Source organism: Bos indicus, chromosome 10, assembly GCF_029378745.1.
Source record: "Bos indicus isolate NIAB-ARS_2022 breed Sahiwal x Tharparkar chromosome 10, NIAB-ARS_B.indTharparkar_mat_pri_1.0, whole genome shotgun sequence".
NCBI classification, from domain to species: Eukaryota; Metazoa; Chordata; class Mammalia; order Artiodactyla; family Bovidae; genus Bos; species Bos indicus.
Window position 1 is genome coordinate 43599732 of NC_091769.1, and position 13124 is coordinate 43612855.

Here is a 13124-nt window from a genome sequence, read left to right on the forward strand (position 1 = left end):
GAAATTTGATGAAAAATAAATGAGAATGTCCACAAAGCATCAAACATCCTTAATTACAAAACACTTCGTGCTGCACTTAGGCAAGGGGGCAGGTTCTGGGTTTCAAATACTGATCAATGTGAACACTGCTTTCTATAACAGGAATGAACCTTAGGGCCTAGATGCCTCATTTCAGCACCCAGGACTGTTGTTAATATACATCTTCAGGTTGTACGTGAACTAGGAGGACAGTGAGGCAGAAACAGCTTTCCTTTCAAAAAATGTGCACAGGTTAAGGGGACAACATATTTTCTGCTGATAAATGCAGCAGATTCAGACTGCTCTCCCCTCAAGCAGAATGAAATGCCCATAGAAGAGAAACTGAACTCCGGGCTTCCCACCACCAGCCCCTCCCAGCCTCCCGTGCAAGTCCGAGGTCGTATTTGCTCTTTTGAGGACACACTGTCAAGTGATAAGGGACTGACTAGTCAGCCAGTCACTTTCAACGCAATCCAGTGTTGGTCTGATTTTTTCCCCACCAAATAATAGCTGATTTTAATTCCACTGGGTTACTTAACACATTCTGTAGGAGAATAGAACTCCTAGCTTGCTATTCTTTATTGAGTCTCTTCTTGATTTTGGCAAGGAATCTGTCAATAATTCCCTCAATTATACAAAGCTTGTTTTTAAGGTAAATTGAAGCATAAATGTTTCATAAACACAAGCTGGTCTGAGCAGATCAGAAGAGAAAGAGAGAACTACCCCCCACCCAATCCACCAAGGCTGTGGGGTGGTGATAAACCTCCTCTCTATCCTGCTTCCTTCCAGCAAATTAGTCTGTAAATTTAGATTTCCATGTAGCCAGTGATCCCTGAATGCCCCAGCTTGCGAAGCCACATGAAGAGCCGGGGCCAGATGGGAGGAGAGCTTTCATTTATATCCAAGTGGGCTGTTTGGATCTGAACATCCCAGATGAAAAGGAGCTGAGATAAAGCAAGCAGAAGACTTGGAGTGAGGAGCAAAGTGCCCCTCTGGGTAGGGGTGAGGAGTGTGTGGCAGCTGGATCTGGTATCTTCCTAGAGAAATTACTCAATGGAATCTGTTCCTGCCAGCATGGAAGCAGAGGTCAGCTCAGGGTCTCAGTCAGTGATTGAATACTAAGAAATGCTTTTCCTCTCAATTGTGGGCTACACAGGACATGAAGAATCAGTGAGTAAAAATCAGGTGGTGTCAACAAACTTTGCTGTCTGATGGTATCAATCATTGATAAATGTTTCTGGGGAACACTGAGAACCCAACAGTGGTCACAGGAAGCTTGCTGGGTAATGTGAACTGTGCATGGCTAGTCAGAGCAGGCTGGGAACGGGCTCTAAGAGACAGAAGGTTCCAGCAGATGGCTCGATTCAACCCTGAGATTTCTACTGCCAGCATATTTTTCCACCCAGAACTTTAGCACGTGACTGTTAAACTTTAATGTGAGGCTGTCGCAATTGCCTTCCCCCTTTCCCTCCCAGTGTCCAGTCATTTTCAGAGAACTATTCCTGATAAGGTTTCTATGATCCCCAGTAGAGTTCAAGGTAGGTCAAGCATTTTAGCAATAAAATTATTTTCTTTGAGGGCAGGGTGGAGTTCACAAAGAACACTTTGTTACTCCAAATCTTCTTTGAAGAGAGCCTTCGAAAACTGAAAGTCTAGCACCCTTTAAAAATCTTCCTAGCCTGTGCAATTTTCATCAGCCTTTTCTATGGTAAGAGCAACCCTGTAGCTGATATGAGTCGGGGAGTGATCATGGGCTGAAAAAGCAGGTTGCTTTCCTGAAAGAGATATATATATATATAAATGGAAACAGTTTCTTATTTATGGTATGATGTATTTTATCTTTGCTCTTTAAAATCCCATCCCAGTGAGCAATGGCTATGGTAGATAAAATTAGGTGTCTTTCTGACTCAATTTCAAGTTATAACAAAAGAAGTGATGAAGGATAGTGAAGTTAGCTTTGAAGACTAGCCAAAGCCATTTGGTCTCTCTTTTTCCCTTAAAATGCTGGGGATGTATACTTCTTGGGTCTCACAGGAGAGAAGGGAAGGCTTCCTGGAATAAGGCCATTTAAAGGTAGCAAAGGTCAAAGGTGTGAATAACAGAGTGGTCTTTCATAAGACTTTGGGGAAAATGCACTTGAAAGAATTTTCTTGAGATTGAGCAGCTGAATTTAAAATGACATCTTTCACAGAAAAGTAAAAAATAAAATCCTTAAACATTGTGGGGTATAATGAGTATCACACAGGATACAAAGACTGAGAATGAATACCATGTATTGCTTGGTTACGGTGTGTTAAAATCTTGGTCCTGCTGGAAATGCCTGCCAAGCTAGGCTTCTTACCATGTAACCCTAGATTTCTTCATTGTAGAAGGCAGCCAATTATGTTTTCTAACTTTTTATGATTATAAAATACACATTTCTTATAGACTCTGACTCATGTAGAAGAATAAAGGATAATCAAAGTCACCCATAATCCTATCTCCCAGAGATAATTACTATTGAACCTTTGAGATATGTGTGTGTGTGTGTGTGTGTATATATATATATACACATAAATATATACTTTTTTTCCCTAGCATTTTGTCTTTTTTGCTTCCTTTGGATAGGTCATACTATTCACATGATCCTATATCCCTTTTTTTTCAACTAACATAAACAATTTCCCATTTTACTATAATTAATCAAAAACATAGTATCAATGGCTATATTAATATATTATACAATGCCACAATTTGTGAAAGTATCCTCCTTTTATTAGGGAAAATTAACATCCTTGAGTACCTACTTGTGTGCCAGACATTTTACATATTTTTATCATAATTTTGGGAAGCTGGCATCTCTATTTTGCAGACAAGAAAACCCAGGTTCAGAGAAGTTAAGTAACCTAATAAAGGCAACATAACTCATAAGGGTAATGAGTTGCAATTAGGCCTCAAATTAGAAATGAGATCTCAAGTTAGAGCCCAAATGTTTTTTCCTACCCAATACTGCCTCCTAATTGGTTTAGGAGTAGCTGAAGATACCGGTCCCATCGTTTCATGGCAAATAGATAGGGAAACAGTGGAAACAGTGGCTGACTTTATTTTTTTTGGCTCCAAAATCACTGCAGATGGTGATTGCAGCCATGAAATTAAAAGATACTTACTCCTTGGAAAGAAAGTTATGACCAACCTAGACAGCATATTAAAAAGCAGAGACATTACTTTGTCAACAAAGGTCTGTTTAGTCAAGGCTATGGTTTTTCCAGTAGTCATGTATGGATGTGAGAGTTGGACCATAAAGAAAGCTGAGTGCCAAAGAATTGATGCTTTTGAACTGTGGTGTTGGAGAAGACTCTTGAGAGTCCCTTGGACTGCAAGGAGATCCAGCCAGTCCATCCTAAAGGAGATCACTCCTGGGTGTTCATTGGAAGGACTGATACTGAAGCTGAAACTCCAATACTGTGGCCACCTGATGTGAAGAGCTGACTCATTTGAAAAGACCCTGATGCTGGGAAAGATTGAGGGCAGGAGGAGAAGGGGACGACAGAAGATAAGATGGTTGGATGGCATCACTGACTCAATGGACATGGGTTTGGGTAGACTCTGGCAGTTGGTGATGGATAGGGAGGCCTGGCATGCTGCGGTTCATGGGGTCACAAAGAGTCTGACACGACTAAGCAACTGAACTGAACTGAATTGAAGATGCATTGGCGGTGGTGGTTTAGTCGCTAAGCTGTGTCAGACTCTTGCAACCCCACGGACTGTAGCCCACCAGGCTCCTCTGTCCATGGGATTTTCCAAGAAAGGAATATTGGAGTGGTTTGCCATTTCCTTCTCCAGGGATTGAACTCAGGTCTTCTGCATTGCAGGCAGTCTCTTGAATTGCAAGCAGATTCTTTACCAACTGAGCCACCAGGGAAGCCCCTGAAGATACACTGGTCCTTAACAAAATTTGGAAGTTTGTCTTTCAATAGGTTCCCAATATTCTCCTTCTGGGACTTTCCTCAATGCAACCTCTCATCAAATCAAATCTTTTAGTACCTACTTTCCTTGGCCCAGAAAGTGTCCAAATACTAAGGGAGGAGAAAGCAGATGGTGACGACACTCAGCTTCTCATCCTTCCCCTCTCTGGGGATTAGCTGCAGCCTAGGTCCCCCAACCCAATGCCTGAGTGCGCTGCCTTTGGACTGACTCTTAGAACTCTGACAAGGGCTTAGAGAGGTCAGGCTTTTTTGAAAATCCAGTATCTTTGGGGTATGGGTATGAGACAAGGATAGGGAGAAAGAGAAAGCCTAAATCACATTTAACATCAAGGAAAACTGTCCGTGCACGGACAGCTATATGACTGTAGCTCAAAGTATTACTAAAGATAAACAGAAACAAATACTTAAGAATCTGGTTTGGTTATATGAAAATAAAATGAGAGTCATTTATATAGATTAATTACTATTTGTGCAATTTTCTATGGGGCACTATAATTACACATATTAAATATGTGCCAGATTTATTTGATATAATAGTTAACAAGGCTGCCTACTGTTATCTTATATTAAAAAAAGATAGACATATTAAAATGTGAGTTTGAGCAACCTCCAGGAGACAGTGAAAGACAGGAAAGCCTGGTATGCTGCAGTCCACGGTGTCACAAAAAGTTGGACACAACCGAGCGACTGAACAACAAAGGCATACTAAGGAGGGCAAGACTCTGAATGTGGAAAAGAAAACTGATTGTGACTGGGAAATCTGGGGATGCAGATTTACCAAAAGTGTGATCTGAGGTGACTTCACCTCTTAAGAGCCTCAGTTTTCTCACCTACAAAAATGGTGACATGCTTCCTACCTGCAAGGGCTACTGGCAAAGATCATGAGTCAAAAGACATGCTCCTCCATTTTGCATGCTGCAGAGATAGGACACTGCCCATTACAGGTGGTCTGCATTCAGGTACTCGGTGACAAGTATCTTCATGACTCTCTAGCATCCTTATGAGTCTGGCACTGTAAAAGATGCTATAGATCTGGTGGTGAATGATACTGGTGACACTGGCAGGCTCTCGGCTCTTACGGAGCTTATATCGCAAAGTGGGAAGACTGATAGAATTCACAGATGTCAATCAAATGCTACAGACATTAGTAACGCCCTCTGTTAAATTCTGTAAATTATAAATCATCCAGAACATCAAGGCAAAATTTTACTGACAAAATTAAAAATATGAGTCACATACCTGCCATCCATCTCGAATCTTCTGATTGAAGATTCCATATTCATATCGGATGCCATAGCCATAGGCTGCAAGCCCCAGAGTTGCCATGGAATCCAGGAAGCAGGCTAAATTAAACCGAGCACAAGCAAAAGACAGAATTATCAAGGTAAGTAAAAATTTGTCTTTCTCTAAAAAACAAGGCAGCCACAAAACATTTTTCTATGAGAAACCATATTTATATTTTAAAGCAGAGACTGCTGCACAGTAAGTATTAATTTTTTAAAGTCACATTTTCCCCAATTATAATAAAATAAATACCATAGAAAAGTTAGAAAATACAAAAATGCATAAAGAAGAAAACAAACATCATTTATTATCTCACTATCTAGAAACTACTACTGCGTTCATGTTGGCATTCCATTTGAGAATAGCTAAGGAAAGCTAAGCTAAGCAAAGAGTCGGACACGACTGAGCGACTGAATTGAACTGAACTGAAGGAAACTGGTCTGTGTTAGCCATGTCTTTTGTTGTGCCTGTCCCTAGCACTGCCCTTTCTAGGGAACCTGTCTCCATGCCCCCTTGCTTGAAAAGACATGTATAATTTACATGTGACCTGTCTAACCAACTGGGACATCTGTGGCAGACTCTCTTTCTGGCTGACGGAATTCCAGTGTTGTTCACATACCAGGTTATGCTTCAGGGAGGCTGGACCTGGAAGTGAATATTGCTTGACTAAACTTCTAGGCTAATCATGGTAATTCTATGTCCTTCACCAGTTTTGGTTTTGGCCTGAGCATACGATGAATCATTCTATCCAATGAGAGCTGCTAGGAGGTCTGCTGGGTACAGTTAAAGATTCTCCTTACTGCTGCTGTCTTTTTTCCATAAAAAGTCAAAAGAACCACAGAGATGCAGAGTCCTGACTGAACTGTGCTGCTGAATAAATAAACCTTGGAATGGCCAACCTCTAGAGTTGTTTTGTGATAATACACGGCCTTGTTGGCTGAATTTTTTTTTAATTTATTTTCGTTTTGGTTCTGTGTTGCTGCACTCAGGCTTTCTCTAGCTGTGGTAAGCAGGGGCTACTCTCTAGCTGTAGTGCACAAGGCTTCTCGTTGCGGTGGCTTCTCTTGTGGCACAAGGGTCCTAGAGTGCAGGCTCAGTGGATGTGCACAGGCTTGGCTGCCTCATGCTGCATAGGATCTTCCCGGACCAGGAATCAAACCTGTGTCCCTTGCACTGGCAGGCAAATTCCTAACCACTGGACCACCAGGGAAGTCCAGGATGCATATTTTTAATTTAATGGTATTGGTATTATATTTTTAATATTTTCCTCTATATTTGTTGAAAAATAATTTCTGGATTAAAAACTCAAACTGAATCCATACAAAAAAGGATATTCATTAATTAAATCGAACCAATACTATAACAAGTGTATCACTGCCTACTAGTCAATCAAAAAGCAAAATGTCCAATGCACAAAAGGATAACACAATGGCTAAACAACTTCAGTCCTACCACACAAGTATGTGAATTGAGCAGTTGGGAACAGTGAAGTGAAGGGCCCACTGTGGAAACCCTTCAGGGCACAGGAAGCATCTGGTTAGCTTTGGGGTTTGAAGCAATGTCTCTAAACTTTTTAAGCAATGTCTCTTTTGTTCAAGTTCCTTTCTCTACTGTCTGTCTGTCTTGCTTGCTTGCTTGCTAAGTCGCTTCAGTCGTGTCTGACTTTGTGCGACCCCATAGATAGCAGCCCACCAGGCTCCCCCATCCCTGGGATTCTCCAGGCAAGAACACTGGAGTGGGTTGCCATTTCCTTCTCCAGTGCATGAAAGTGAAAAGTGAAAGTGAAGTTGCTCAGTCGTGTCTCTTAGCGACCTCACGGATTGCAGCCCACCAGGCTCCTCCGTCCATGGGATTTTCCAGGCAAGAGTACTGGAGTGGGGTGCCATCGCCTTCTCTGACTGTCTGTCTAGAACTGGTCGAACCACAGTGCAGAGCCAAAAACAAATACATCTACTACTAGGTCACACCTTGCACTTCTCCTATACAGTCTGCTGGTTCTATAGGAATAGTCTTGCTTGGCATCTGAGAAGGTGTCAATAGCCAGACAACACAGCACATTCACGATGTCGCTTACCAGCAAGCCTCCCAAGACCACCATTGCCAAGCCCAGCATCTTCTTCAATTTCTTCTAACTCCTCCATATCCAATCCAAGCTGGGGATGAAAGGAAAACAACACTGAACGTGGATACAAACAAGCCACTTCAGAGAGAGCAGTCATGTCCTAAAGCTCTGGGTTGGGCATCCAGGTTCATCTGTGAACTCAATCCTTCCAGGTCCCTTCATGCTAGAACTGACATCAGATAACCCCTGCAGATGCTGGTGACTGAAGATGCAGACTGTCTGTGAGGGCACAGCAGCAGGCTGCAGAAGAGTATGGGCTCTAAATATCCATTACGACTCTGTTATTTATTAGTTACATGACCGTGGGCAAGGTACTAAATCTCACTATGACTTTTATCTCCTGCTTAAAAACGAGGACATGGGAGCAGTCCAGTGGTTAAGACTCCATGCTTCTATTGCTGGGGGCCCCGGTTTCATCTCTGGTGGGGGAACCAAGATCCTACAAACTGTTCCATACAACCAAAAGAAAAATAATAAAACTAAAAAAAAAGTTAAAATGAGGATAATAGTATCTATTGGAGAAGGAAATAGCAACCCACTCTAGTATTTTGGCCTGGGAAATTCCATGGACAGAGCCTGGCAGGCTGCAGTCCCCGGGGTCTCAAAGAGCTGGACACGACTTAGCGACTAAAATAAAACAATGACAATAGCATCTATTTCATTTAGGACTGTGAATTAAATGAGATTATACAAACAAAGCACTCAGAATGATTTCTGGGTAGATACTCCTCAATAAATATTGGCTATTACTGTTTCTTAAAGTTATTTTTTTGTTGTCAGGGTAAAACCTCAGAGATAGTCTAGTACCAAGTCCACACTAACTGGACTAAATTTGAAAATTACAGAAAGATATGAGGTCAGATTCTCTGGGATGGACTAAAGTTCATCTTTTCATGACCACAACGTATTTACTCACTGAGGTCAAAGGTTGTTAACCCAAAACCAGTTAGTGAGTCACTGCCTGTAAGATCTGGGGCCAGACAGCAGTCAGGGAAACCTCAGTCCTGTGGTCCAGCTGGGATGGGCCTAAAATCCTCTACTTCTCTCTGGGGGTAGATAACAGACTGTAAGGGAACAGTCACAGGGGAGATAAATTAGGAGTTTGGGATTAACATATGCACACTCTACTATATATAAAATAGGTAAACATCAAGGACCTGCTGTATAGCACAGGGAACTCTACTCAATATCTTGTAATAGCCTATAATGGAAAAGAATATAAAAAGGGGGAGACAGAGGATGAGATGATTAGATGGCATCATTGACTCAATGGACATGAGTTTGAGCAAGCTCCGGGTGTTGGTGATGGCCAGGTAAGCCAGGTGTGCTGCAGTCCATGGGGTCGCAAAGAGTTGGACATGACTGAGCAACTGAACTGAATATCTGTCACTATGTTGTACACTTGAAACTAACACAATATTGTAAATTAACTATATGCAATTAAAAAAAGAAAGAACGAGAGAGACTGTGAGAGGCAGAGGAGCATCCATTCGGGATGGATGGAACTGGTTGACAGTCAGCTCTCTGTCCTCAAGTGTTAGAACCAACACAAGCCAGAGGCCACTAGCAGCAGTATGGACTCATATCAAAATTGTGTAGTCCTAGAGATCATTTTGGACTGCTCATCTTACCATGAGGAAACTGATGGTCAGATAAAATACTTGTCCTCTGCTGACTAGATAATAATCTAGCCCATGCCTGGCTAATGATGGTCCTTTGTGAAATGATTGCATTCTTATCTGAAAGTGATACAATCCATGAAATTAGATATTGTTTTACATGGAAACATACACATTTAAAAATGCATGCTTAAAGTGGATGTCCCAGTTGCCATGGGGCTGGTTACCAATTTGAATTCCTATCTTTATATCAAAAGTTGCTTTCTGGTACAAGTCTTGATAACTGTATCTTTTAAAGAGTTCAAAAATGGATCTGCCTCTGTTCATTGTTAAAAGGGCTTTCAAATTTGCTCCCGGTTCACTAGAGTACTGGGGTCCCTGTGACGCCAACTGCTAATACTAGTGCTTAGGATTTGTAACACTCTTAAACATTCGAGTCTAGAGTAGGCTATACTCCTTGAGCAAGGAGTCACTTCATCCCACCTGGTTCGATTCTGGTCCAAAGGAAGTATATTTTTTCAGCTGATATCAAGGGAAGCAAAGAAAACGGAAGCAGAGAGGAGCTGCAATTTTTCTTTGACACAGAATGCTCTGCTAAACCCACATGAAGGAAACCAGCCCTAGTGACAAGCAACTGTCCACACAGGGAACAACAACCCCATGCCAGGACAAAAGTAATTTAAACAGTCTCTCATCTAGAGTGCATCTTTGCAAATACACATTCCTCCCATCAACCACATCAGAAAGGTTAATGACTATTTTTGGTATGAATATACCTGAAGGTCAGGAGAGGACCAGTTAAATATGTTCATGCAAACAAATTAGCACATCAGGTTCAAGACCTCAAGCTTCTTGTTTAAAGAGGAAGTGTATTTTTACATCTCATGAAGCAACGGAGAAAGTATAACAACAGAATTTTAAAAGCTTATTAATTTCAGATAATGTCTTGATATACAAGTAACAGTCAAATTTTGATCATTTTTAAAAAGTAGATAGGAGTCCAAAGAAAAGCTTGTGATTCTGACAACAGGGACTCAAGTACTTTTTAAAGGCTTTTCAGATGCAAATTTCTAAAATGCAATTTGTTGTGGAATGCTGTCAAAAACTGATTGCAGAACAAAATTCTCATGGGGCAAACCAAGTTCTTTAACTGTGTTCCCTAACTGTGTTCCTCTTAAACCATAGATCAGTAGTACTATAGTGTACATTTCTAATAGTTTGAAACAGCCATGTCTACAGAAACAATTTTTCATCTTTTTTCTTTCTTTTTCTTAGGGGGGATGCTCTCTCTCCAAGGTTCCTGAGTTGCACTTGAAATTTAAAGGGAGAGAATGAGAGAAATACAGAGAGAACGTACCTGGTAGATGGCCTCATCACAGGCATTCTGCAGGCCAAGGTTGATCATGGTGTTCTGTAATGTTCGGCCCATGTAAAATTCCAAAGAGAGGTAATAAACCCTCTGAAACAAAGAAAAATGATGTCATGTGAACAGCTAAGAGGCCAACCTTACTTGTCAACATAAAAACACAAGGTAAGCAATGAAAAACAAATAGGCAGGACTACTTTAACTCAGGTTCAAACGAGACGCCTATAGATTCATGAAGGGCTAAAGAAAAGCACTACTGATAAAATGGAAAACCCATCTTATATCCTGGTTTTGGTAACACCTAAGCTGAGCGCCGAAGAATCGATGCTTCTGAACTGTGGTGTTGGAGAAGACTCCTGAGATTCCCTTGGACTACAAGGAGATCCACCCAGTCCATTCTGAAGGAGATCAGCCCTGGGTGTTCTTTGGAAGGAATGATGCTAAAGCTGAAACTCCAGTACTTTGGCCACCTCATGCGAAGAGTTGACTCATTGGAAAAGACTCTGATGCTGGGAGGGGTTGGGGGCAGGAGGAGAAGGGGATGACAGAGGATGAGATGGCTGGATGGCATCACCGACTCGATGGACGTGAGTCTGAGTGAACTCACTCAAATTGGTGATAGACAGGGAGGCCTGGCGTGCTGCGATTCATGGGGTCACAAAGAGTCAGACACAACTGAGCGACTGAACTGAATTGAAATATCTTTTTACTCCCAGGGAGGGGGGTGGAAAAAAAAAAGCAAACTCATCCAACTAAGCAGATTCAATGTTTTGTGAGTTTTTTCTTCCGATTCACAAGCACATGAAAAAGTGTACGTTTTGGGTAAACAGCGGTCAGAATGACATAGCTCATCATTCATCTGTAAAATGTTTCTAGGATGATGGTCAGGTGGGTTTGGCTGTGAGTACCTCAAGTCATCCAAGAAACACGAAGATTAACTCCTTTCAGACACACCCACTGGCTACAAAGTAGTCCTTAACTGTTAGTGCAAGTAATATTATAATTAAATATTTTAGGATTAAAATTACTCTAGAAAGTCTATGAATTGACAATAGTTTCTTCTGAATAACAAGTTTATTGGTGTTTATTCTTGGTGAAATGGGACACTTCTCTATCAGCTTAGAAACTATTTGCCTTTGACATGGTAAAAGCCAGGTAAATACCATCGGAGTTGAAAGTGAAAGGTGCAAAGCTCAGACATTACTAAAACCCTTTAAAATATAAGTGCTGCTGCTGCTGCTAAGTCGCTTCAGTTGTGTCTGACTCTGTGTGACCCCATGGACTGCAGCCCACCAGGCTTCTCCGTCCATGGGATTCTCCAGGCAAGAACACTGGAGTGGGTTGCCATTTCCTTCTCCAATGCATGAAGGTGAAAAGTGAAAGTGAAGTCACTCAGTCGTGTCCGACTCTTAGCGACCCCGTGGACTGCAGCCTACCAGGCTCCTCCATCCATGGGATTTTCCAGGCAAGAGTACTGGAGTGGGGTGCCATTGCCTTCTCCAAAATATAAGTACAGTTTACTAATTTAAAAAAGGATCATTAACTTTATCACCCTCTTAAAAAGGATTTGGTCAAGCAGAAAATACTAAAAAAATATGAATACATTTCAATATAAGGAATGCTTATTATAATATTAAACTCATTAGTTACACATATATACTTAAAATGTTATAAGAAAATGTCAATTTAGAAATCTCAGTTTTCCTGTTTTCATTTTATGAAGCAATTGAATTCGAAGTCGCCCATGGAGAGTCAATATGTCATTTAATACTATTTTCCAGAGCACATCATTATTACTTTTATCCAAGTTGCTTGAATATCTATAACGCTATCGTTAGGGCTCTTATTCATTTATTAGATACCTTTGTGAGTTAGGAAAAGCAGACAGATGCAGGCCAAAGAGGTGCAAGTTGCCACTCACCCCCATGACTGGTGTCCTGGTACCACTTAGAAAAAGGAAGAGTTTCTCAAGCCACAGACACCCATTTATGTAATCAGGGCAATTATTTTCATTCTTCTCTGTGTGCATTTTCATGATCTTTATAATAAAACAACTATGTATGGCGTTTTTACTTTTTGGTGATCTAGAAAAAGCTTGCTTATAAACACAGTATATATACATATCAAGCACTTGCAATTGTGAGGTCATAGCCCCAGGAATCGGAGAAGGCAATGGCACCCCACTCCAGTACTCTTGCCTGGAGAATCCCATGGGTGGAGGAGCCTGGTAGGCTACAGTCCATGGGGTCGCTAAGAGTTGGGCACGACTGAGTGACTTCACTTTCACTTTTCACTTTCCTGCATTGGAGAAGGAAATGGCAACCCACTCCAGTGTTCTTGCCTGGAGAATCCTAGGGACAGAGGAGCCTGGTGGGCTGCCTTCTATGGGGTCGCACAGAGTCAGACACGACTGACGCGACTTAGCAGCAGCAGCCCCAGGAATAATGACTACATCTGTGTTAATTTTCTTTCTCTCCCTCTTAAGAATTCTAAATTAGCATCAATTTAAGAGTTTTTCAGATATTTCAAGCTCTTCCTAAAAAAAAAAAAAAGTTGCTGCTTAAAATAAAGTATTTTAAAATAAAATAAATTGGAGAAACTTGTTGCATGACAGGTTTTCCAAAGACATGAATTAAAGGTGATTTCCTATTTTCCTATAAATAAATTTTTGGGGGTGGGATTGCACCTTATTTGGGGGATACAGAAGACCTTAAAAAAATTGATCTCCCTCATCCTCTTAGTTAGTGATC

General features: G+C 41.2%; 1 protein-coding gene across 3 annotated transcripts in view; it reads right to left on the reverse strand.

Moving 5' to 3' along the window:
• Positions 1 to 13124, reverse strand: part of PYGL (glycogen phosphorylase L) — a 54686-nt gene that overhangs the window by 38123 nt on the left and 3439 nt on the right. For all 3 annotated transcript variants that reach the window (XM_019968661.2, XM_070797397.1, XM_019968660.2), the window contains exons 2-4: positions 10366 to 10467; positions 7342 to 7420; positions 5223 to 5326 (exon numbers count right to left, since the gene is read on the reverse strand). In XM_019968661.2, coding sequence (XP_019824220.1) covers positions 5223 to 5326; positions 7342 to 7420; positions 10366 to 10467 — 285 coding nt within the window. The remainder of the gene's footprint in view (positions 1 to 5222; positions 5327 to 7341; positions 7421 to 10365; positions 10468 to 13124) is intronic.